This window comes from Theobroma umbraticum, unplaced genomic scaffold (genome assembly GCF_002168275.2).
Source record: "Theobroma umbraticum cultivar Fairchild unplaced genomic scaffold, ASM216827v3 scaffold_86.0, whole genome shotgun sequence".
Lineage (NCBI taxonomy): Eukaryota > Viridiplantae > Streptophyta > Magnoliopsida > Malvales > Malvaceae > Theobroma > Theobroma umbraticum.
Window position 1 is genome coordinate 4,795,456 of NW_018397263.1, and position 25,386 is coordinate 4,820,841.

A 25,386-nucleotide genomic window follows, 5' to 3' on the forward strand; every position below is an offset into this window, starting at 1 on the left:
CATTACTCTTGTTTTTTTTGTCCTAAAAAAACTAAGAAACTGCAAAACACAACAAAGAAATTTTTTGACATACCAAACGGACAGTGACCCATGAAACTTGGAAACCAAACCCCAAAGTGAGTAGAGCCGCAGCCATGAGCCATTGGAGATTGAAGTGGTAAAAGATGCAAATACAAAGAAAACGCAAGGGCTAAGAAACAAAGGCCCTGTCCCTGTTATGCCCAAAAATGTTGTAATTAACGAACATACACCACCAGGGGCTCTCTCTCTCTCTCTCTCTTCGTCTCAGTTTGGGAGAACATCCAACACCCCCAACCCCAACACCATCTCCCCACCTCTCTGTCTGAGAAACGAGAGGGTGCCCACTCTTCAAAGCTCCATTTTTCCTCTTTTCATTATTCCAAGAAAAACACCCGCCTTTCTTAATCTAGAACTTACCCTGTTTTCTTTGTTTCTTAAACTTGAACTAACTCAGTCTTAGGCTTAAACTACATCCACCTTTTCTTTCGTCCTACACCCGTCCTACCCTTTTCTTTTTGGGTGGTTTTTGGCATTAGCTATGTTGTGTTAGTTTGGGGCAAAGCTCGGTTGCTTCAGAAGTAAGTGTTAAATCCCCAATCTTTTTGTTCTGTTTTGGTTTTCCTTGCTGGGTTTATAAAGTTTCATTTTTTATGAGGAAACCCTAATTTTTTTTGGTTGATTAGAGTTTCAAGCTTTTCTGGGTTTTAAAGTGCGATTGTTAGTTTTGTTTATTTATTAGGGTTTTAAGCTTTTTTGGGTTTTGATCAGTTTGCTAAAATGGAATGCCTACTTGGATCATTTTGCTTTGCTTAGGGTTTCAATTCGTGTTCTTGAAGTTATTAGAATGATGCAAAGTCATTTTTTCTTTAATGGGTTTAGCTTTGTTGAGTTGGACGAGCCTTGGTTGAGATTTAGTTTGGTTTGGCTCATTACTAAGCAAAGTTCAAAACCTTAATTTTCTTTTCCATTTTTTTTAATTGTTTGACCAAATTTTTATTAGCATTGTTTCATGCAGTCAGAGAAGTTCTATTAATTCTAGTTAAACCTAAAAAATGTTTAGATTTTCAGCCAAATTGGTTAATTACTTTTGTTTCTGGCGCATAGTTCACATGCAATCAACTGGTGGATCAAAAGTTTAAAACTTCATTTGTTGTTCGTTGTTGGATTGACTTGAGGATAGCATGTGGTAAGAAAAGCATTCAAATTCTGCCCTGAAACCAACAATAGATTTTGGGTTAAAGTAATCAATTCAGAAGACTCTGATTCATCACTTATAATTTTAAGAAATTTATATTATATTTAATTGATTAATCATGTTTGAAATAATTAGAGACTTGTTTGTGGATTTCAAAACTTGTTCTTGTTATACTCGTTTGATCAGCTTTAGAGTAAGCTTTATATCACATGACAGGAGAACTATTATATTAACAGTTTGAACTAAAAGATGTTACCTTTTAAGACTAATATATTTTGCTATCTTTGATTTTATCTGTACAGAAACTTGAGAATATAGTTTTACCTAGATGGCCTGGACTGGGAAAGATGTAAATGGGAGAGAGAAGGACCTGATTGCAGAAAATGGTTTCTTAAAAGAACCGCAGTCTTCTTCTGGTCCAAGTATTTCAACAGCTGATGCAACTCCAGCACAGAAGGTGTTTGAAGGGAAGGATGCTCTCTCTTATGCTAACATTCTTCGGTCCAGGAACAAGTTTGTCGACGCACTTGCCCTGTATGACAGTGTCTTGGAGAAAGATAGTGGGAGTGTTGAAGCCCACATCGGAAAAGGGATATGCCTGCAGATGCAGAGCATGGGAAGGCCTGCTTTTGAGAGCTTTGCAGAAGCCATTAGGTTGGATCCTCAGAATGCTTGTGCTCTCACTCACTGCGGTATACTGTACAAAGATGAGGGTCGTCTGGTAGATGCTGCTGAGGTATTCTCATGAGATTTGTAACCATTAATTGTGTTTGGATCATTGATTAGTGGTTCATTTGTGGGTTTCTACAATTCGAGTCTACACATGTTTACTTGTTTTGTTTTACTTGTGCAGTCATATCAAAAAGCTCTGAGAGCAGACTCTTCATACAAACCAGCTGCAGAATGCCTAGCCATTGTTCTAACTGATCTGGGAACCAGCTTAAAGCTTGCTGGCAATACACAGGAGGGAATTCAGAAGTATTATGAAGCTCTTAAAATAGATCCACACTATGCTGTAATTCCATTCTCTCTCATCCTCCATTATTAATCCTTGTCGTAATTTAAATTTTTATATGCAGTCACGGTCTTTCTAATTCCCCATTTTCTCAAGCTCTGCTATTATATAGTCTTCCTTTTTACATTGAGTTTATATCCTTATGCTAATACCTAATTTATACAGCCGGCATACTATAACCTTGGTGTTGTCTATTCTGAGATGATGCAATATGAAACTGCCCTTGGTTGCTATGAGAAGGCTGCACTAGAGAGACCTATGTATGCTGAAGCATATTGCAACATGGGTGTCATTTACAAAAACCGTGGTGACTTGGAATCTGCCATTGCCTGTTATGAGAGGTAGTGTGCATTTAGTTGCTCAAGCTTGTTGCCTGCTAAGCCTCACATATAGTTGGTGTATTTGAGCGATGTCTCCATCTCAACTGATGCTCTCTTTTCTTGACTATTTTATTGCCAGGTGTCTAGCTGTGTCGCCTAACTTTGAGATTGCAAAAAATAATATGGCTATTGCCTTGACAGATTTGGGAACAAAGGTGCTTTCTCCCCCTCGTTTTAAATAGCATCATCCATTGAGGTTTTTCATTTCCTTTGTAGTTTTGTTCCCAACTTTGTTTCATGACCTTTGGCCTATAGTTTACAGGATGTTTAGTTTGTTGAGAATTGACCTTTTCAACACTCGAGGACTCGGGACTTGTGTCCACCTGTGTCCTGCTCATGTACAGTCATTTATATAAGAATTTAGCTTAATTCACAGAAATGGTTATTTGAGTTCCGTGGGAGGCCATTGCATTTTCTAGAAGAAAGTTATATATTGTTATTGTTTTTACTAATTTTGTCTTCATCTATGGTTTGGATAATGACAAGTCGACATTTGGTGGTTGCTGAATATCTGCGTATTACATGATAAGATTTTGTTTGGTAATAGATAGTTTCTCTATGGTCTAGATTTTTTGAGGTTGCTGTCTTCAACATATGGTGTCAGTGTCTAGCCAGAAGCTTGTGTTTGTGTCCGGGGATTATAGCTTTTGGTAGAATACTTTTTGTTAATTAGATAGAATGTAAAATCATGTTTTTAGCTTTGTGACCAGCAAGGCATCAAATACACGTAGATGTGCATGAAACTGCTTAGAGTTCAGAATGGAGATGCTCATTACATGTTTTTGTTTATGTTGTTTCAAACATATAAGTATTTGTCTATCTGTATTTATATTTTTGTATTGGAGAGACTATCTTCGGTGACTTCTTATTATTTGATATTCTGAGAACCAGAAGCATTTAAACATGGGTCCTATACTTGGAGACAACTTTTAACGGAAAACAGAGGTGCTTTTGTTCAAAATATTTAAATGCTGCCCTTCTATTTATTGATTTTTGCATCTTTGATTGTCAAACATAATTTTCTTAACTTACTATTTGCCTGTGACTCAATAGTATTGATTTTGGAATTGTTTGCAGAATCTCTTAGCACATTCCATTCATGGTTTTTAACCAACACTTGCATTAGATCAATATGCTTTCTTGCATTATGGGCAACTATTATGGACTTATATGTGGAAGTCACTTTGTGCTTTCTTTATTATCAGTAAGTTTGTAGATTTTCTATCCCTGATTTTGCATCCAGTGATATGTCTGTTCAGGTTAAGTTAGAGGGAGACATCAACCAAGGTGTGTCATATTACAAGAAGGCTTTGTATTATAATTGGCACTATGCAGATGCTATGTATAATCTTGGGGTTGCTTATGGTGAAATGCTGAAGTTTGATATGGTAAGTAATTACTTAAGATTTATTTGCTTGGAAGTGCATAATTTTCTTTGGGAAACTGAATTTCTATTTGTCATTAATGGTGAAAGTTTGATACATGCATACTTTATAGGTAGTTTCTGTATTGTTTGCATCAGATAACAATCTAACCATCAAACTTTTGATGTGCAGGCAATTGTTTTCTATGAACTTGCTTTCCACTTCAACCCCCATTGCGCAGAGGCATGCAACAATTTAGGAGTAATATACAAAGATAGAGACAACCTTGATAAAGCTGTAGAGTGTTACCAGGTAATATTTGATGTTTGTGTAACAATTCAAGCCTTCATTCTCTATTGCGTTCCTTGGGCATCGTTATTTATGATAATATCTTCTTGCAGTTGGCGTTGTCAATCAAACCGAACTTCTCTCAGTCATTGAACAACCTTGGTGTTGTCTACACAGTTCAGGTTTGAAGTGAAATTATATATCTAGCTTAGAGCTGGCAAAAAGGATCCAAACCTGGAAAACACTTTTGACCTTCTTGAACCTGATCCAACCTAATTTGATCAGAAAAAGTTAACAACTTCAATCTGAACGATCTATACTCAACATGACCTGAACCCAGACAATCTGAAAGACCAACTTGAAACGGCTTGAACCTAAATTGATTTTACTTTAAAAGTCAACAACTTGAACCTGAAATGATTGGAACGTGAATGACCTAAATCCAAATATTTTGAGTGTCAACCCTAGATGATTCGAACCTGAAATGACTTGAATTTACTTCAACCCCAAGGTGACCAGACCCAACCCGCCCATTTTTCACCTCTAAATTCTAACTATTAGACATGACAATGTCTCAAACAGTGATTGACTATGTGCTTACTATCGACAGGGTAAAATGGATGCTGCTGCTAGCATGATCGAGAAAGCTATCATTGCTAATCCCACATATGCAGAAGCATATAATAATTTAGGTTTAGCTCTTGCTTCTTATGTTGTTCTGAAATCTATATGCTAGGGCACCTTGTAATGCACCATCAGTTCCTCGCTTTCACAGATATACAATCTTGCATCAATTCCCTTGGGAGATAATTTTATTTTTGTTAGTTTATTTATAATTTTATTCTTCGCATCCTTTTTGTTCAGGGGTTCTTTACAGAGATGCTGGCAATATATCCATGGCTATCACAGCTTATGAGCAATGCCTTAAGATAGATCCTGATTCTCGTAATGCAGGACAGGTATTATTACATGAGTCTTTATGTTGCAGGTTTAGTTACCTTGGAGCATCTTTGATTTTTCCATTGAAATGCTCTTTTTGATACATTTTTCATTGATGGCACTGGTGTGAGTCATAGAAGATGGTTTATGTTAGTTACTGGATGCCTATGCTAGTTCCACACTGGTTTTTCAGTTGTCCTTGTTTATTTATTGATTCTTTCTGTTTGTATCTTATTTCACAATTTTTGCAGAATCGGCTGCTTGCAATGAATTACATTAATGAAGGAGATGATGATAAACTTTTTGAGGCTCACAGGTTTATTGAACTCCTATCAACCTAGCTTGCATTTAATGTCAAATTTTTTATTAGTATCATTTTAACATTTGGTTGGCATTAGTTTGTGGCATTTCTGGGAGCATCCAAGAATGATCACATCAACTAATTGCAAGTCTGTTTATTAGCTGCATCATTACAAATATTCTTCTTGCTATTATTGGATTGCTATCTTTAGTTAGTTTATTTCTTATTTATCATGCTTTTGTCTAAGCATTCATGTATATAAGTATGAGCTAATACGTAATTTATTTCTTATTTATCATGCATTTGTCTAAGCATTCATGTATATAAGTATGAGCTAATACGTAATTTATTTCTTATTTATCAGGCATTTGTCTAAGCATTCATGTATATAAGTATGAGCTAATACGTAGTGCAAAACTGTTAAATACTGTTAAATATTGAACCATATTGTATCAGCCATGCCATAATCCTGCTTTTAGCAATGGCTTTTTAGTGCCATTAGGCCATGTAGCTTCTTTGTCATAATTGTTTGTTTCAGAAATGCACTTTTGCTTTGGGATGTGTTACTCTACTGTTGAAGCATTTTACCTGATGCAATTCTTTCCCATGCAACATACAAATGCATACTTTAAGCCATAATGCCAGCATTCTCTCAGTTTCCTTGTTGTTTTCTTCTCCTGACAAGTAAAACGTATTTTGAAAGACTGAAAGTAGAGTTTGATCTATTCTTTGTAAATATATCTATTTTCTTTCTTTTTTTTTAAAAAAAGATTACCCAAGAAAAGTAGAAATGAAAACTTTGGGATGGTCCAGAATTTTAGAAAGAAATGGATGATGATAGCAATAGCTACATTGAGAATTTTATCCTAAGTGTAGTGAGATATCTCCAATACCCTGCTATGTACGCGCTAAACAGATGCCAGAAGAAAAGATTTAGATATCCCGTTTTACTTTCCTTCTCAAAGCTGTGTTTTGATTTATGCCCTGTTTGACGAATTATACAATTCTTGGCTGAATGTTTGACCATTTATATGTGAATACAAGTATTGGCACCTTCTTAAAACTGGTTGAAATTTAAATTTATCTTTTGACAAATCTCAAACTAGCTTTCTGGAGGCTTTCTAAATTGAATTTTTCACACACAGGGACTGGGGAAGGCGATTTATGAGGTTATATCCACAGTACAATTCATGGGACAACCCAAAAGATCCAGAACGACCTCTTGTGATTGGATATATTTCTCCAGATTATTTTACTCATTCTGTGTCTTATTTTATTGAAGCCCCTCTTGTTTATCATGACTATGGGAATTACCAGGTGGTCGTTTATTCAGCAGTAGTGAAGGTACTAATGCTTGGGATATATTTATGTCAATTGCTTAGTGATTTCTTCAGCACCTACCATCTGTAATCTTACAGAAACTAGAATTGTTTGCATATTTAGTTGAATATGGCCAATCTTGCTTTGTCTTCCCTTTTGAAGCTCATGGACAATTTTCAATGATATTTCTATAACAGATGTGGCACAGAGAATGCATTAGGACTGTTACCACTCCCTTAATTTACCTCTATTTTCACCAGCCATTGAAAGGAATCTCCTTGATTACATCAATGCCAGTTCTCATGGCTGTGCCTAAGAAGTTAACTTCGTTACAATTAATTTCTTATGTCTGACGTTATATTGTCTTCATAAACTGTCATCCTCTAAGCAGTACTGTTCTTGTCACTATCTCATCAATATTTATCATGCAAGTAATTTGTTCAAAAAGTCAGTGTGATGTATTCAATGTCCACCTACCTGTCTTCCAAAAAAAAAAAAGAGTAATATGTGTTTAAGTTACTCAAAAGTCTGGAGCTATGACTTTTGATATTCTATTATTATTACAAACAACTTAGTAAAGGTAATATCTTCTTTTTTTATATGATGGATTGTCTTTCTCTCTGAACCTACATTCTTATGATTTTGCAGGCTGATGCAAAAACTAATAGATTTCGGGAAAAAGTCATGAAAAAGGGTGGGGTATGGAGAGATATATATGGTATTGATGAAAAGAAGGTTGCGAGCATGGTTAGAGATGATAAAATTGACATCTTGGTAGAGCTTACTGGTCATACAGCCAACAATAAGTTGGGAACAATGGCATGTCGACCAGCACCTGTTCAGGTATGCTAAAGGTACCATATTTTTGTTTTTTTTTTACCATTTCATGTTTAAGTTCTTCTGTCATCAATGGAACTAAAAGAATTTTCATAATAGAAGAAATCTTTTGGAGTGAAACCTGAGTTGGTCTTTGGATGTTTGGTTTATGCATGGTGATTTTACTTTTGCGGTATGCATGATTTGTAAACTAGGTATTTGCTATATCTTTCTCATTTCTTTCATATTTTTCACTGTAGGTGACTTGGATTGGCTATCCCAATACTACTGGTTTGCCTAGCATTGATTATCGAATCACTGATCCACTTGCAGATCTTCCGGATACGAAGCAGAAGTACTGTTTTTTACTTCAGCTGACTGCATTTTCAGTTAGAATTAGTGTTAGATGAGATATGCAAAATGAGTTCTACTTACTTGGACACTAATCGTACCAAATGGCAGGCATGTTGAGGAGTTAGTTCGACTACCAGAATGCTTTCTTTGTTATACCCCTTCCCCAGAGGCTGGGCCTGTTTCACCAACTCCTGCTCTATCCAATGGCTTCATTACATTTGGTAGCTTCAATAATCTGGCAAAGGTATTGTTTGGGTAACTACAACCTAAAGTTATATTTTGTGTTTCTAATTAGTTATAGCATTCATTATAAACCTCTTATTGTAACCTTTCCAGATAACACCCAAGGTCTTGCAAGTTTGGGCAAGGATATTATGTGCAGTTCCAAACTCTCGTCTCGTGGTAAAATGCAAGCCATTTTGTTGTGACAGTGTTAGGCAGAAATTTCTTACGACACTAGAGCAGCTGGGTTTAGAATCACTCCGTGTTGATCTTCTCCCTCTAATTCTTCTTAATCATGATCATATGCAAGCTTATTCTCTTATGGACATCAGGTAAAATCTAATTGCACACTTTGTGTTATTGGCACTTCCAAGTTCACAATTTTTTTCTCTTCTTATCTCTCTTTCCTTGTGGCATAACTATTCCTGTCTTGTCCCTGTCATTTTCTTTACCTTTGTTTCTTCAGCTGTTCCCTGATTTTACTCATTTCCATCTCATCTTGATTTGTGTCTTCTCAAGTTTGAAACCATGAAAACCACTTGTTATAAAGCTCTCTGCTTCATGGTATACTGGGCTTTTAGCATTAGCCATCAAGGATTTTCTTTATTTGTTGGGAAGCGCATAGGGCATAAGGGAAGTGAAGATAGCAGGTTTGTTAAAATCTGGAATTTGCAGGCCAGTTCAATCAGTTATGGCAAAGATGTTAAACACTGATCATGAGGAAAAATGGGTTTAGGTCTTTGGTTTTCAAGTGATAGGCTGATAGCTCTGTATAATATGAAGACTTGGATGCTTCTCGATATTCTATTAAAAATAAGAGTTTTTTATTGACTGTAGATGTGTGACCCATCAATTATTATGAGTCACTAGCAACTTGTTCTTTTGTTATTAGTTCCACCCTCCTCTCCCCTTTTGATTGAGTTTACTAAGTGTTTTACTTAGGAAATAAATTCATTTTTTAGTTGGTCCTGGTTTCTATTTGCATCCTTTTTAGATGTTCTAACTTTTGTTACATATCTTATGTAGTTTGGACACTTTTCCATATGCTGGAACAACGACAACGTGTGAATCTCTATATATGGGAGTTCCATGCGTTACCATGGCTGGATCAGTACATGCTCATAATGTTGGTGTCAGTCTTCTCAGCAAAGTTGGTAATGGGCTTCACTTTCTCTTGCAATATCTATTATCTATTTATGTTGTTTTTGTCTGGCATATGTTATGTCCTTGGCCTTTTTATTGTTTTTGCTTATGGCTTTCACTCTGATATACCTAGCATTCAAATTATTTGAACATCCCAGGCCGGACTTGTCTCTTAGTGTTGGTTGAGATGGTTTTAATTTATTCTTCTGTGATGTTTATACCCCTGGCTAAATGATGTAGCATGCTGGGTATTTGCAATGTAGGTTTAGGACGTCTGATAGCCAAAAATGAAGATGAATATGTCCAGTTGGCACTACAACTGGCCTCAGATGTCACTGCTCTCCAGAACCTGAGAATGAGTCTTCGAGACCTTATGTCTAAATCATCTGTTTGTGATGGAAAGAACTTTATCAGCGGTTTGGAGGCAACATATCGGAATATGTGGCGCAGGTACTGTAAGGGTGATGTCCCATCTTTGCGGTGTATGGAAATGCTACAAAAAGAAGGTGCTCCTGAAGAGCTAACTATCAAAACCTCTGAAACAGAAAGGATCACAATCTTGAAAGACACCTCCACTGGATCAGTCAAGTCTAATGGATTTAATCAGATTCCATTGCCTATGCTGAATCTTACCAGTTGTGAAGAGAATGGGAGTCAATTGAACCAGACTACAAATTCAGGCAAGTTTAGCTGACATTTAAATTTTGGTGCATATGTCGTAACACTTTGGTGGTTTTTTGAACTCAGAAACGAAGTCATTACCTCCATGGGGGATAATCCCCTGTAAGGTACAACTATTGTGGTCATATTATCCACAGGAATTGAGGCTGGTGGATAACTATAGTTGCACTCCACCTTAAATAGGATTCCAATTTTTTTTGGGGAGAAAGAATGCCGGCGAAAGTTGGTAGAATATGATTTTATTGTGCGCCATACTAAGGAATAGCGGATTGGGAAGAGATGATGCTATGAGCTACTGATATAGATACCCGGATTGCTGTTGCATTTTTTCCTCCTGAACTAGAGGAACTGTAGAAATTTAGCCTGGTTTGTATATTATGAGGAGACTTTTTATTTTTACCCCTTTAGCATGGCTTGTGTTTTAGTGGTTTTGGTAGTGGCATTGTTGGTTGGCTTGCTGGAAGGTGGTGTTATATTATAGTTTCATGTATTACTGTCGTCCTATAAACTCACAAAATTTGATGAAATAGAACAACCTAATCTTTAGGCATTTATATGGCTTTGCACCGTCAAAGTTGTACTCCAATCCATTATTTTTAATGCCAAAAATTGGTATTTTTGAGCTTGAATTGCAATGCCAACTGCATATCCATGATGTTTCCCTTCCCTTGTCTTGAAAATTTGCCTTCGGTACCACGTACGGTTTTGGGGTCGAGGTAAATCAATTCCTACATACTGCCATACAGATGGGGAGTTGTAGTTGACAAGATCAAGCTAATGATAATCGACTTCTTTCCATTTAGGTGGTAACAATACAGTGGAGAGAAGCCTCTTACCTATTCATACCTGGCAGTTCAAATGGGTACATATCATAAGAAAGCAAGACCGTAAGCCTTCTGGAAGACGATAATTATAGGCTACCGGGCACAAGGCCATAATCAGATTTGATATTCAAAAACAAAGAAGAGGGGGCACCAGAATCCATAGAAGATAAGACAAATGTAAAGAGAAGCTCCAAAGGAATTGCCGGTAGTTCCACTTCAGCTAAATTAACTCTTAACACAATGGATAACAAATTTACGAATGATCCAGTTCCAAAATAGTCAGGGAAAAGAAAAGCATTCCTAAGCACTAGAATTTTCATCATTGCAGCGCTGGTGCTAGTCTTTGACAGAAGCCCTTAACATCTTCACATCATGAATGGGCCTGCATAAACAGGGAAAAACGGTTAAACATGAACTCATCTAAATGCGGAAGTCCATCCTAGAGCAACTTCTAATATAACAAACTTTGGTCATTATTTGAGTGTATGAACTTTAGTGCATTGGAAAATAAGAATTGGACAAATAAGACTGCTAGCATGCCCTGGCTAGGGGTGGCAATCCGTATTAATGTCTTGTTGCAATAAGAGTATAATAAGATATAGGTCAAACTATGATGACCCGTTCAGTTAATCGTATTGAAATGCTCAACCATAACACATTCTTTATTAAACTGGTAAAATAACCCAGCTCTAGTAACCCTTTTATTAAATAGATCTTTTGAGGTAGACTTGACATGGATATGATTATTTAACCTAGTTCATTTATTGAATAATTAGAAAATAAGTAATATAGAGAGAATTATAACCTATTTAACATAAAATGATTCCATTAAATAAGCAACCTAAACATGATTGTTATTTTACCCTTGCGCTCTTATTAATATCAGTTATTACTCATTCATTAGGTTTATTTTGTAATGCTTGAAATGGCTTTTTGACAATAAACTGCTATTACTAAATTCAAGTAAATTTGCAACTTTGAACTAATGAACTACACAAAATCATGTCTCAAAAGTGGTTGACGAAATCCAAGTTATGCATTCCCTTTTCCAATAATTTGAAAAGAAAATTTTGTGAAGTTTACTTTCAAAATGTAACATAACAGGGATAATAATTCCATTTGCCCTGAGTTGAGGCAATAAATTTTGTTTGCTTTTTCAACATAATAGTTCTTCTGATAACAAGATTGTCTAAACTCTTATCAAGATCTACTGGAAATTGTTTTTCCTCACAAAATATTGCTGTTTGCATGTTTCCTTCCATAAATATATTAACTTCCACCCACTTTTAACTAGTTTTATCTGTCAACTGGGAAATTGTGAGAAAGAATTACTCTATCTAGCCATTGCTGTCATTGAGGCAATAAATACAAGCAAAAATTATCTATGAGCAAAGAACTTACCTGTCATTGCTGTCAGTTTGGACACTACCAAGCCTCTTGATAATTTCCATTCCCCTACATACCCTTCCAAATATTGTGTGTTTACCTGTAGACAGAATCGCCAGTCAAAGCATTACGCACAAGGAAACTCCATCAGATGATTAGCCAAATGAGTAAAACTACTGGACACCAAATTGTCCACATACAAAATCACACACCATAAGGGAAAGAACCGAGCTTGTAGTTCTCATACCAAAACTCACTGATTTAAGTTTCTTGTGGGAAACAACCTCATAGTTTATCAAAAGGAAAAAGGATGCAGATAGTAAATACCATTCAGAAATGAAAATTGTTGTCATCATCTCAATTTATATAATTAGTTTGGTCTTCAAGGTCAGAGGGTTAGACAACTAATTGATCCAAAGCACATCATAGAAAATTGAAAACCCCTGAAAATATCAACCAGCTTCCACTGCCTTTGCTTTTCTTGACAAGCTCTAAAGATTTTTGTTTTATAAATGATAAGCAGGATAATAGCTCAGATATAGTTTAGAATGAGAGTCCGCCCCAAATAGGTTGAATAATTGGTCTTGACACAAATCCAACCCAGTGCATTAATAATTTTCCACAGAAGTCTAACCATCACCTCAACAATTCCAAAACAATTTGGGATGAGAGTCTGCTCCCAATAGATTGGGCCAATTTACCTTGCTACAAATTCCAACTCGATTCACAGACAAAATTATCTATGTAATTGTGACCGTCACCTTAAATCTTAAATAGCTTTTAGCTTTCACCTTAATAAAACTTCTAAATTCTGAACAGTTACAATTCTCTATACAGAGGTATCATGGAAATTACAAGTAAAAGCATTAGCAGAAAAAACCCAATACAGTTGGCAGCAACATTTCAGGTTGGACATCACACTATTAAGTAGCTAATAAAAAAAGGATCTCAACATTCAAAAAGAAAAAGTACTAGCTAGGTCTTATGAATCAACAGCTTCCAACAATTTTCTCCAGAGGTCGACCAAATAATTCTTATTGTAACTAAGAAGAATACCATAATTCTTCTTTTTTTTTAAAAAAAAAGGCATAATTCTTATTGTAGCCATGAAGAATAACATCATTACCATCTAAAGATGGCGCTGGTGACAAAGTAATGAAGAACTGACTTCCATTTGTATTTGGACCGGCATTAGCCATAGATAAAATACCAGCTCCTGTATGCTTTAACTCAGACCTTATCTCATCATCAAACACAGGACTGAAATCAACGACAAAAACAAAAATCAGACAATCATCCACTAAAAACGAAGAAACTTAAAATCAGAAATAGAAATTTAACTTCTTTCCACAATAAAACACCACCAAAGCTGCCAACAATTAAACCAACCAGATGCCAAAACAATATAAAACCATGTTAATGAAACTGTTTACAATGTAACTTCGAGTGCCAAAAACAATAATAAAAGCATCAGCTTTGATCACATTAAATAAATAAAGAACAAAAAAAATCACGGGAATTCTCCAACATCAATTATGAAAAAGTCAATAAACCAAGTAAAGATTAAGCCCTTAGTTAATGACAACAAATTTATGAACTATAACTCATGTGAAAGAAAAGAAAAAAAGAGGCATACCCATATATAGATTCTCCACCTTTGCCAGTCCCAGTTGGATCCCCACCCTGAACTATAAAATCCTACATCATAATAGCCAAATACAGCTTCAATAAACGAGTTACTCAAAAATCCAATGACATAAATTAAAAGAACAAAAACGAAAAAAGGAACCTTGATAATTCTATGGAATTTGACATTGTCATAATAACCTCTCCTGGAAAGTTCAATGAAGTTCCTACAAGTTCTTGGTGCATGCTTGTAATATAGCTGAAAATCCCAGTAAGAAACACACGCAAAAAAAAAATTAAAAACAGGCTTAAGCTACTGATTATAAACCCAATATATACTGAAACAAGCTCAGTAAAAAAAAAAAGTTAGGTTTTACCTCAACAGTGAAGGAGCCCATGGAGGTTTCTAAAGTAACCTCTGGTGGACCTCCTTCTGAACTTGCCCACATCTTTCAAAGAGAAGAAAAAAGAAAGGGTTTTTGTTAGGACAACGAATTCAGTGGCCTATTTGGCTGTTACAATCCAACACGGGGAGTTGGATTTTGTAAAAGAGAAGAAGAGAGAGCAGAGAAGAGGAAGCACTTTCGAAGGGGTATATATAGTAAGATTACTTGGGCCTGGCCTGATGGTTTTCAAGATAGACTTTAATTCTTTAAAGGGTAAACCCGGCCCTAAAGCTTCCACTTTCATGTTCCAAAAAAGGCAAATGTTTTTGAACTCTCAGGTGCCGAAGAACCTCAACTTTCTTTTCCTGTTTCCTTGAAAAGAACAAAGGTCTTCTTCAAGTATGAAGTGATTGGATCATTTCAGAGGCGGCTAATGAGACCCATCAGGCTTCCTGAACAGTCCGTAGGCCGGAGGAGCAGGGCGGAGGTGTTCGAAGGTGGGATTTATGGGGCAATAAAACGGGTTGTTGTGATTGGAAACGGCTTCTCTGGAGCTGAGAGTCAATGCATCGGCTTGGTTCGGGCTTTAGGCCTCTCGGGTTGTCATTCCTTATACGTAAGCTTCTTTTTGTAGCTCTTTTTCAAAGTTCAGTTTTTCTTTTTCCTTGTTTCTTTAACGTGTCCCAAGATTCAAATTTATGTTAAAATAGAGCTAAACAAAAATTTGGTTTATTTAATACTATTATGCAGCGTGTTACAAGGCCAAGAGGAGGGATTAATGGGTGGCTTCATTGGCTTCCAGTTTCTCTTCATAAAAAGGTGAATTATATTATGAGGCAAATTTATTCACCATTTCAAATGGAAGCTAGAGGGGATGAAGTGGTGCCTTTTGCAGTTCAAAAAACAGGTAACTTTGCTTTGAGCTCTCTAACTATATGTTTTCATATTATAGCACTAAGCATAGCACTCTTTTTTGCTGAAAAGTCGTTGGTTTGGTTAATTTGTTTAACCCAAACAAATAAAATTCATATGAGAATGGCTGTACTGTAGGCTTATCCAATGTTCTAGAAGCTGATGCCAAGCAAATTGCAAAGATGGCTCGTGATACATTTGACAAGTATATTCTTCTAACTTGGAACTAGATGGCTTAGTTTTCTCTTATTATAGGTGTTTCCTTAATTTTTTTATGTTTAGATGCATTTTCTATGTTTTTCGTTTAGATACATGAACTCACGTAGTACTTATGGCTCATTTAGCCTCATCTCTTCTCTTCTGACTAAATTATGTCGTATTTCTTTTTCACCCTTTTAGGGATGGTCCTCTGTTGGTGGTCGCATCTGGTCGGGATACAATTCCTGTTGCGAGCTCCATTAAACGGTTAGCTCCAGAAAATGTTTTTGTTGTTCAGGTTAAACTTTTTTTCTCATTTCTTTTGTTTGTTTATATTTGAGCGTGATATTTTATTGGAGTTTCCAAAATTTTGATAGACAAGGTGTTTTGTATGTCTCCTGTGAAATTATTTAACTGTCTTACATTATTAATTTCATAGCTGGTTAAAAGGTGGTCAGAAGATTCAATCTTTTTATACTTCTTTCTGGATGTATGTTGACTTTCATATTTTGCATAAGAAAAACTCCTAGAAAAGTGGCTTGAAGTCATCAGCTAGTACTTTTATATTTTAGTAAAGAGTTGCAGCTCTTGTTTATTCATTATGGTGGTATGATTTTTTACATTTCCAGCCTTTCTCGTGTCCACCTTTATTATATGATCATGAGTATGTTAACTTTTTCTCTTTCAAATGCAAATACTGCAATGTATGGCTCTAATAGTTTCTTTTCTTTGATTTCATTTTTCAGATACAACATCCACGGTCACAGCTGAATAGGTTTGATTTAGTTATTACTCCACGTCATGATTTTTATCCATTGACTCCTCATGCACAGAAACAAATTCCTTGGTTTCTCCGGAGGTGGATAACTCCCCGTGAACCTCCTGATAGATGTGTGGTACGTATTTCAGTTGTAAAGTACTCACTCTGGATGGTTCTTGATGTAGGAAAATCTTTGGTGGCTGTTATAGTTTAGCTGCTCTTGTTGTTGGTTATGGGTTGGTATCTAGCTCATGGCAATGGTTTTCTGAATATCAGGTTCTAACTGTGGGAGCTCTTCATCAGGCTGATTCTGCTGCTCTCAGAAGTGCTGCTTCTGTCTGGCACTATGAACTGTCACCACTTCCAAAGCCCTTGCTTGTTGTCAACATTGGAGGGCCAACAAGTAATATTCTGTGCATCATGGAGTTTGTTATCAATTGCAATTTATCATCTTTCTAAGTATCTATTTGTTGGATTTTGCAGTCTTTCATACGTTAGTTGATACTTAGTGATTTTTTTTAAGCCGACTGTAGTTTAAAGCATATTAATATATGCTTTTTTTTTCTTTTGGTTCATTATTAATGTATCCTTTGAATATGTTGGAATTTGTCAGACTCTATTGCACCTAATAGAACATGATGCTGGCAGATATTCATGAAAAGATAATTGACTTTGTGCATTTGACTAATTTGGTTGGACAGAGAATATGAAGGATTAATTGTCGATAACCTAAAAATACTAGTTATTTTTCATTCCACTTACTATCCTGAACTTTGGAAGTTTCTACAAACATTTAGGTTTTTTCACTAATTTAAGAACTTGCTACAATATAGGTTTGGTGATTGTTCTGTCCATTGAGACCATATAGCCTAGAGATTTTAGGTGATAAGGGAACTAGAAATAATCCTCACAGTGATATTTCACTGTGTGTAAAGTTGGTAGTGCATGTATACTTGGGGGGTGGTATTGCTGCAATCAAAACTTAAACAATGCTGTTACATGGAAAGAGTATTTTTTTAGAACTCTCTCAACTTTCACAAGCACAAAAGGAAATGTTGGGTTTGTCTCGTCAACTGTGGGATGATTATGGTTTACGTCAAGTTGCTCCAATTCTATCAGGCATTAACTATACCTCTTTCTACCAAAAAATAAAAAATAAAAAAAGCATTAGCTATACTCTTCTATGACTTTTTTCCCTGAAAGGAAAGTATTTCTATTGTCATTGTTGAACTGAGTAAATAGTCATATTTTTTCATTTTTTACGATGATATGGGCGGAAGAATCTTGATCCATGAACTTGGTCAAATTTCCAGTCATAAATACCTGAATTTCTTTTAGTTATAACGTGATTGTGTCATTGGGCTGTTATTACTTAAAAAGCAACATTTTAATTGCTATTGGTATACAAAAATGAATGCATGATATCTTAGTCAAAAATGTCTACCATTCCACCTTTTAAACCTTATGTACTAGTCTTACTACATATGCTAAATCAAAAGCTTTATGCAGGCAGCTGCCAATATGGTGTGGATCTTGCAAAGCAGTTAACAGCTATGCTGCAGAATGTCCTTTGGAGTTGTGGCAGCCTTAGAATATCTTTCTCTAGAAGGACTCCTGAGAAGGTAAAACTTGAATGTTTCTATTGCTATATTTCTCAATTAGAACTCTTATTTTGGTTTTCTGATTAGTACTCAGATTCTTCGTGGTGCCTGTACTGATAGGTATCAAAAATCTTATTGAAAGAGTTCAGTGCTAATCCAAAGGTTTACATCTGGGTTGGTGAAGGTACACAGTTTCCAGTCTTCAAATGATTGTTTTTCCAACTTTTCACAGTAACTAACTTTATTCACCATGGATTGATGTTATGTTCTTCAGGTCCTAACCCACATATGGGACATCTAGCTTGGGCCAATGCTTTTGTTATCACAGCTGACTCAGTAAGCATGTTGAGTGAGGCTTGCACTACTGGGTAGGTCTGGACTACCATAACCAACCTCTTATTATTAACTTTTTATATGATTCTTTTGAATCTAAACATGCCTTGCCATAAGTAAGTTTTCACTGTGCTTCAGAAAACCAGTCTATGTTGTAGGAGCTGAGAGATGTACATGGAAGTTTGCAGACTTCCAAAAGTCTCTGCAGGAACGAGGAGTGGTTCGCCCTTTCACCGGCAAAGAGGATGTAAGTTATCTGATGCACTTCCTTGCTGATTTATTAAGGAAAGCCACAACAATTTTTTTTTTCTTGCCAGTGTAATTACCACTCCCTTCTTTACAGAGCACAACAAGAGTAAATTTTGAATGCAACAAGGATTATGTGAAATAACAACGACAAACATGTAATATTGCATTCCTTCTGATGCTTTGGTTTTACAGATTTCTGAGAGCTGGGGGTATCCTCCATTAAATGATACTGCAGAGGCTGCTAGCCAGGTGATCAAGGCACTTGCTGAGCGTGGATGGACAATTCATACATAATCAGCTTCTAGCATTTGATTATTGGGCAAGCATTTGCAATTGCTTCCTTCTGTGATCAGAGTTTCATCCGGTTTTTACCAATAGAGTGATCTGCTTTTACACAAATGTCCAATGGCTTACACATGATAAAAGTTGTCCTTTTTTTTCACAATCAATTTTGTCACACCTTGTTTGTTGTCCCACACCACTACAATTTTGAGCAGAAGAGCCTGTTATGTTAGCTAAAAAGCAGACATGAATTCTACTGCATTCATCATGTTTTGGTCCAAATTCTAGTCAATGAAAGAATCACAGTTTTATTTTGCTCCAGCTCCTCTGTGAAATATGTAGATTATGAACTAGATAGTAGATGCACAATTAAACTTAGCTTCCCCTCTCCCCTTGTTCAATACACATGTATGCAATGAGATTAAGATCCTGTTTATGAAGCACTTCAGAATTTAGTGTCCATCGAAAACAGGTTGACTGAGATTTGTTATTAGTTGGCTTGGCTGAAATTCAAGTTATTCCAAGATGGACATTGAAGGGAAGTTGTTTACACAATTGATTTTACATACAGTTCTCCCTCTTGGTATTGCTGAGTGAATTGGGAATCAAACATAATGGTACATAACATAAATGGAATACAAGCTTGCAGACAACCTTGAAGAATGTATCAAAGGTGTATTTTCTATGACAACATGCCATACCCAAAGAGTGAAGTAGATGAGAAAGATCCATTTTTATATTGTGGGGTTTAGGCAACGATCCATCTTGGTATTGTTGGATTAGGGAGGTCAGGTGGGTTTTAGTTGACTGATTAAGCGAATAACACGCTCTTGTGAGTTGGTATTTTGTCATAGTTGTGTTTGACTGAATAACAAATTCCTACTCCATCTTTATTCTGTCTTACCAAGTAAAAGCTATAGTTGCAAATGACCAGAAAAACTTGGAACCTCAGCTTATGTAAATTGACTTTAAAATTCTCTTCTCTGATCATACTCTTATATGAAAAGAAAAAATCAATGAAATTTCATACTTGCATATGTACAGCGGCGTTGTGACTTTATAACAAATAAAAAGATGGAACAAAATTGGTGAGGAAAAGACTTAAATTTCATACTTCATTTCATCTAATTCATAACAATAACTTGAGACATATTGATCCAAATTGTTTGGCTGAGTTAACCAGCCTCCATTAATGGATGCCTTGTATGTCTGTCCACTGAGATTTCTCTACCAACTTCAATGCTATATTTTAAATATTTGTAGTAATATGAAAAAAGTAGGCAGAGAATTACCCTACTCCAATAGCAACGTAACGTTTTCCTTTTCTGTCAGCAATAATTTATTCATACATGCTTTCCTAACCAACCATTCTTTCTCTTTTGAACCCCCTCTATATAAACTTCATCTACATAGCCATTTTCATCACAGCAAGGTTCAACTTGTCTTCTCTCAGCTTCAGCTAGCTAAGCTCTCCACTACTCTTAGAAGCTCTTAATTCCTCTCTTCTCTCCCAAAACAAAAAGGAAAAAGAAAATGAAGAGCGATGATCACGCAGCCATTGATGTCCCAGAGTCCAGCGCAGTTGCAAAAGGTAAAGCACCTCTAATTGCTACTCCCAGGGAGCAAAAGAGCAGATTCAAGAAGGGATTGGGAATTTTCGACTTCCTTTTGAGATTAGGAGCCATAATTGCAGCTCTTGCTGCTGCTGCCACCATGGGAACCAGTGATGAGACACTCCCTTTCTTCACTCAATTCTTCCAGTTCGAAGCTAGCTATGATGATCTGCCCACGTTTATGTACGTTAGAATATCATTTATTTTATTTTATTTTTCTGTAGATTATATGGGAATTAAGATATAGTTGGTAGCAAACTGAGACATAAATATTGATTGGTTTGCAGGTTTTTTGTCATCGCAATGGCACTAATTGCCGGCTATCTCGTCCTTTCCCTCCCTTTCTCCATAGTCACCATCGTCCGCCCTCATGCAGTTGCACCAAGACTCCTCCTATTCATTTTGGACACCGTAAGCATCCTGCAATAAATATGACGGACTGATCTCAGTGACATGTTTATTTCTCATTACATAGTAACATGAACAACTAACTTCTTCGTGTAATATTAATCGCAGGTGGCATTAACTCTGACCACAGCCGCCGGGGCCGCCGCAGCTGCCATAGTGTACTTGGCCCACAACGGGAATCCTAACACAAACTGGCTAGCCATCTGCCAACAATTTGGAGACTTTTGCCAGAAAGTGAGCGGAGCTGTGGTGGCGTCTTTCGTGACTGTTGTGGTCTTGATGTCGTTGGTCCTACTGTCTGGTGTTGCTCTGAAAAAGCACTAAAACAGATTGCTGAAGAGAGCAAAAGTGCATGACATTTGTTACAACTTGATAATTATGTGCTTTAATTTACTATGTTTCCTTTTTTTTTTTTTAAATGTGTGTTTATAATAGTTAAAATTATCATTGTTTTGCTGTCTGAGGACAATTAAGATACCGTTTAATTCTGTTGTACTGGAGCAAATTGCAAATTAATGGAAAATATTAAACTTGTTTGGTGTCCAACAAATCTATCCACCTCTCTTCCTTTACTTTTGATAAATTTTTATGAGAAATTTATTTAGATTGATAATTTATTTATACATTCTATTATATCTTTTCATATAATTTATATTTAGTTAATTCAATCTCGAAGTTTCATGCTTTATTAATTAATGTAAATTATAAATGACAAATTTTAAATTAATTGAAAATATTGAACCATTTATTTTATATAATAAAATTTTAATCATTAAATATATATTAAAAAATATAATATTCTCTATTGATATGATAAAGATATCAAATTAATTCAAAACTTTACATATATACCAACCAATGGTAGAATCAAGATTTCACATTTGAAGAGATTGTAACATCTCATCTCTCAAGATATTAATTTAATAAAAATATTTATCAATAAAAACTTATTATGACTATTATTAATAAGAAACATCAAGGAAAAATAGAGTCGTTGACATAAAACTAAAATAATAATTTTATAATAAAATGTTGAAATAGGAAAAAGGGCTTGGTCGAATCCGCCCATCAATAACCGAGCACCCTTGCTATGTTTTAAGGTATTCTACCCTTCCAAACAAATCAAGAGAGTTGGAGAATTTTTGCAAGGAGTCAAGCTTAAAGCAGAAGGGAGAAAAGTACATTAAAAGGTGCTTGGAAAGTTGGGAAGTTCTGTCCACTCTTTGTAAATTGGAGGCATTCGACTTCCACCCTTCAAGCTACCTGAAACCAAATATAAAACCCTCCCCAAGAACCTTTCATCATTCAAGTAAGAGTTCAAAAGCCATTGAGATCCAAATAAATTTGTTAATTCCCTCCAAAACACAAGCTACCCGAAGGCCTCCAAAAGTCCACTTCAAAGATTGATTCAAAGGTATCCCACGGGTGGTGAGGAAAACAAGCAAGAGAGCTTTGATTTCCATGGCAGTCGAGGATAATAATTTATTTTTGAGAGGGTTTGGGCTGTTCACGATAAAGGCTTAGTGGTGGAAATGAAAGCAAGGGTAAGGAAATCCTCATTTTGGCATTGAATTTTATAGTGCAAAGGATTAATGATATCTGAATTTCATATGGCAGATTTGTTATCTTGGATTAATGAAGAGTTGAAAGTTATATGTTTGAATGAGTTAACCATCAAGCAAGGTAAGATGATTGTGGATATTTCTTAGTAATTATTGCAAGTTACCCTCGGGTTGAGTAGAAAAACTTTAATAGCTTGAAATTAGATGTGATGTGTGAATATTGTTGCAAGGTTTGAAGGAACGAAAAGAAATTCTGTGAAAGCTGTCCAACCCGAAGCCTAACACAAGCCCTCAATGAGTTGGTAAATTGGTTATAGTGAAGGCCAAATTAGCAAGTTAAAAGGAGAGTTTAAATTATTAAATAATACAGCATTGGAAATGTACTAAAGAATGTGCGATGTTGATGATTAGGAGCTATTGAGCTAGTACCTTAACGCTAAGCAAAAGCTATTGGAAATTTTATCTAACCGAGGCCTAGTACCAAGGGCAGATTAGTGAAGCTAAGAAGGTGAGAAAATGGATGTAATTTGAAATTTAATTGCTATAGTAATTGTTGGCCGAACGTGCAAATAGGTTTGGCATCAAACATTATGCTAAGAAATGCCATCGTGTGTGTTGCTAGTGATTGTTTGAGCTATTGCCTTTTCTGTCAAACAAAGTTTGTAAGCTATGGGTCATTGACACTTTAACCTGAGGCATTGAACTTCTAAGGGCTTGGGTGGTGGTGGTTTGGATGTTGCTAGTCTTTGGCCAAACCAAGCTTAAACTAAGTGATTTCGTAATTGGTGAGAATTCCTACCAAAAAAGATGAGTGGGTAATTCCTTTTAACATATAAAGCCCCTGGAGAGGCTGATCATAAACATTTTAAATTCTGCTTTGGTTTCAATTTACATGATGCTTGAGTGAAATATTTTAACTATGCCATGCTTATTGATTTCATACGTGAACTTGCTAGTTTATTGTTCACTGATTTTATAATGAACTTGGTTATATATTGCTCACGGCTTTCGTTGTTTAAACAAACATACATGCCTATTGAGCTTATGATTGAAATTGATTCTATTTATTTGAAATTCCATTGGTTTATTTTAATGGGTAAATTTTACGGGTATAAGTCCTATTACCATACTAGATTTGTGTGGTCTTTGTGCACAAATTAGTGATTATTGATGATTGATGATTGATAATTGATAATAAAGGGAGACCTGAAGCCCCGACTTATATTTGATGGCGTGGGGAGTTCCCACGAGTAAGTAAAGAGGGACCTGAAGCCTCGACTCATATTAGGTGGCGGGGGGAGTTCCCACAAGTAGGTAAAAGGGGGACCTCTCCTCACGAGTAGGCAAAGGAGACTTGAAGCCTCGAGTCATCCTTGGTGAAGTGAAGAGTTTCCACAAGTAGGTAAAGGGGGACTTGTAACCCTGACTCATTTGGTGGCGTGGGTAGTTTCCGTGAATAGGTGTTGTTGTTATTGATAAGAGAGAGAGAGCCTATGACCTATATTAGACCTACCAAAGGGTACCCTACTTGATATGTTTTTACAAATTAAGCATGGCATTGTCATTGTATTTGTTGGAGAAAATCATGGCTTTGATTAATTAGTTTACATGACATTTGGAAAATTATATTGTTTGAGATTGCCATGGTTAATTGATTTTATTGAGCATGAGATTTTTACGCTACAGAAGTGATTAAAATTTTGAGATTTAAACTCAAGTATCTTATATTGATTTGCGCACCATTTATTAACTCTATACACAATTTATATCATTGTACGTGTTTATTATTAATATGTTTTTCTCAAAAGCTCTACCCAAATGCTTGTTTCTCTTCCTATCTACTCACTAAGTATGAAAGACTCACCAAACTAATTGATATGGTAGATAAGTAAACTTTTGGAGTAGTCGTGGTGGTGAGAGGGCTTCAATTAGTTGTGTAAGTAATTGGTGTCTCATAGCCCTACCTTTATATCATTTCGTTGTCTAGATGTGAAGTTGTCTACTATTTTTATATAAAGTGATGTATTCATAAAACTTTTTGGGCCGAGACCTTTGGATAATGTTTGATTAAATTTGAATTGTGTAATGTTTGAAGGTTTACATTTTAAGACTTGTTGTACATATATTTTAAATCTTTTGTTAAGAATTTTTATGAGTATTTAAGAGTTAAATTTGCAATTTTGGTTATATAGCATTGCTAGTATATGATAACGAAAAGAATTTATTTGATGAGATTAATATATTTAAAAGGCTTGTTGGGTTATTTTAGGCTTGCCTATGTGACTTGTGCACTGATAACAGTCATAGGAGTAGGTTGTTATCGGAACAAAGACAATGTCTGTAAAATAGCCATACTACAAGTTCAATGTTTGACAAAAACATAAAGTAACTTAGATAAAAAAAATTCATATAAAAATTACACAAAAAACTCAAACTACTTGTTAAGTACAAAATATAGATATTCTTTAACAACTATTGCATGCTAAGATTGGACATCTTTAATTGAGCTTGACAGTCTTTCATAGAGTTGAATCTATATATCACTAAATCAATGTCAAAGCTTCGAATGATTTCTTTTTCCAATGAGTATGATCAACAAATTTCTAAGAAATTATTTGATATTCTATTACAAGTCTTGTTCTTAACAAGTTTTATAGTGAAAAATGCACGCTCTAATTTTGCAGTGAAAACTACAAAAGATAAGATAAACCAGATCAATTTGTCAACAGAGAAGTAAACTTTTTATATTTGCATCTTCTTTTAACACTTGATACAGCTCAAAAAGTGTAGATACATTTTTCAAACCCAATTATGAAGAATGTCAAGCTTGAATAGATCCAATTAATAGCTTAGATACATTTTATCATGCTCAGTAAAATCATCAAAATAATATTTATTTGTAATGTTGCAAGTACTTTCAACATCAAATGATTCAAAATCATTTTGAGAGTCCAAAGACGTACCTAGAATGAGCAGCTCCATCATATTTTCATTAAATTTGAAATCCAATTCTTGTAAAATAATATCAATAGCAGTTAGAAACAAGTCACCTCGACAATGATGCTTAATTGTGGCATGATCCTTTTGAAGATAACTTTTACCTAATTTATATCTAACCCTTATATCAGAAATCTCAATTTTATAATTCTCACAAAATTTCTTCATTGATACAAATAAAGCTTTCCATCAATCTTTTCTCAATTGTTG

At 35.5% G+C, this 25,386-nt stretch overlaps 4 protein-coding genes across 8 annotated transcripts; 3 read left to right on the forward strand and 1 right to left on the reverse strand.

Moving 5' to 3' along the window:
• The first annotated feature begins 225 nt into the window (after positions 1–225).
• On the forward strand, positions 226–10,607 carry SPY (Tetratricopeptide repeat (TPR)-like superfamily protein). The gene is made up of 18 exons (XM_021433251.2): positions 226–599; positions 1,519–1,952; positions 2,070–2,231; positions 2,397–2,572; positions 2,691–2,766; positions 3,871–3,999; positions 4,168–4,287; positions 4,377–4,445; positions 4,874–4,955; positions 5,128–5,222; positions 5,454–5,518; positions 6,649–6,847; positions 7,472–7,666; positions 7,900–7,994; positions 8,102–8,237; positions 8,330–8,547; positions 9,242–9,369; positions 9,622–10,607. The coding sequence occupies exons 2-18, from the start codon at positions 1,545–1,547 to the stop codon at positions 10,050–10,052; spliced, it is 2,784 nt and encodes a 927-aa protein (XP_021288926.1). The 5' UTR covers positions 226–599; positions 1,519–1,544; the 3' UTR covers positions 10,053–10,607.
• A 342-nt stretch (positions 10,608–10,949) lies between these two features.
• On the reverse strand, positions 10,950–14,393 carry LOC110420088 (Cyclophilin-like peptidyl-prolyl cis-trans isomerase family protein). Its single transcript, XM_021433259.2, has 6 exons — positions 14,253–14,393; positions 14,039–14,134; positions 13,886–13,947; positions 13,376–13,509; positions 12,265–12,349; positions 10,950–11,245 (listed from the first exon to the last, which is right to left on the reverse strand). The coding sequence occupies exons 1-6, from the start codon at positions 14,322–14,324 to the stop codon at positions 11,200–11,202; spliced, it is 495 nt and encodes a 164-aa protein (XP_021288934.1). The 5' UTR covers positions 14,325–14,393; the 3' UTR covers positions 10,950–11,199.
• Positions 14,394–14,689: 296 nt separating this feature from the next.
• Positions 14,690–18,971, forward strand: LOC110420087 (fission ELM1-like protein (DUF1022)). 5 transcript variants are annotated; one of them, XR_002445515.2, is made up of 11 exons: positions 14,690–14,877; positions 15,012–15,168; positions 15,312–15,378; positions 15,573–15,669; positions 16,118–16,267; positions 16,408–16,534; positions 17,641–17,753; positions 17,853–17,916; positions 18,007–18,100; positions 18,187–18,312; positions 18,507–18,566. XR_002445515.2 is itself a non-coding variant. In XM_021433255.2 (11 exons), the coding sequence occupies exons 1-11, from the start codon at positions 14,695–14,697 to the stop codon at positions 18,606–18,608; spliced, it is 1,263 nt and encodes a 420-aa protein (XP_021288930.1). In that variant the 5' UTR covers positions 14,690–14,694; the 3' UTR covers positions 18,609–18,971. The 5 variants fall into 5 exon arrangements, 4 of the variants coding, with proteins under 4 accessions (XP_021288930.1, XP_021288931.1, XP_021288933.1 ...); XM_021433255.2 differs by having other exon boundaries at positions 18,204–18,312; positions 18,507–18,971; XM_021433256.2 differs by lacking the exon at positions 18,507–18,566 and having other exon boundaries at positions 18,224–18,312.
• A 1,069-nt stretch (positions 18,972–20,040) lies between these two features.
• CASP4 (casparian strip membrane protein 1) lies at positions 20,041–20,941 on the forward strand. Its single transcript, XM_021434076.2, has 3 exons — positions 20,041–20,392; positions 20,497–20,620; positions 20,726–20,941. The coding sequence occupies exons 1-3, from the start codon at positions 20,130–20,132 to the stop codon at positions 20,939–20,941; spliced, it is 603 nt and encodes a 200-aa protein (XP_021289751.1). The 5' UTR covers positions 20,041–20,129.
• The last annotated feature ends 4,445 nt before the right edge of the window (positions 20,942–25,386 follow it).

Excerpts from the sequence above, each read along its gene's own strand:
- SPY (XM_021433251.2), top strand. The coding sequence starts at position 1,545 with ATGGCCTGGACTGGGAAAGATGTAAATGGGAGAGAGAAGGACCTGATT. Across the intron at positions 4,956-5,127 it reads AGAAGCATATAATAATTTAG|GGGTTCTTTACAGAGATGCT; the intron begins GTTTAGCTCTTG and ends CTTTTTGTTCAG. Across the intron at positions 6,848-7,471 it reads TTTATTCAGCAGTAGTGAAG|GCTGATGCAAAAACTAATAG; the intron begins GTACTAATGCTT and ends ATGATTTTGCAG.
- LOC110420088 (XM_021433259.2), bottom strand. The coding sequence starts at position 14,324 with ATGTGGGCAAGTTCAGAAGGAGGTCCACCAGAGGTTACTTTAGAAACC. Across the intron at positions 13,948-14,038 it reads AATTCCATAGAATTATCAAG|GATTTTATAGTTCAGGGTGG; the intron begins GTTCCTTTTTTC and ends ATTATGATGTAG. Across the intron at positions 11,246-12,264 it reads CAAACTGACAGCAATGACAG|GCCCATTCATGATGTGAAGA; the intron begins GTAAGTTCTTTG and ends CTGTTTATGCAG.
- LOC110420087 (XM_021433255.2), top strand. The coding sequence starts at position 14,695 with ATGAGACCCATCAGGCTTCCTGAACAGTCCGTAGGCCGGAGGAGCAGG. Across the intron at positions 14,878-15,011 it reads CGGGTTGTCATTCCTTATAC|CGTGTTACAAGGCCAAGAGG; the intron begins GTAAGCTTCTTT and ends ACTATTATGCAG. Across the intron at positions 18,101-18,203 it reads AGTGAGGCTTGCACTACTGG|AAAACCAGTCTATGTTGTAG; the intron begins GTAGGTCTGGAC and ends ACTGTGCTTCAG.
- CASP4 (XM_021434076.2), top strand. The coding sequence starts at position 20,130 with ATGAAGAGCGATGATCACGCAGCCATTGATGTCCCAGAGTCCAGCGCA. Across the intron at positions 20,393-20,496 it reads GATGATCTGCCCACGTTTAT|GTTTTTTGTCATCGCAATGG; the intron begins GTACGTTAGAAT and ends ATTGGTTTGCAG. Across the intron at positions 20,621-20,725 it reads TCCTATTCATTTTGGACACC|GTGGCATTAACTCTGACCAC; the intron begins GTAAGCATCCTG and ends TATTAATCGCAG.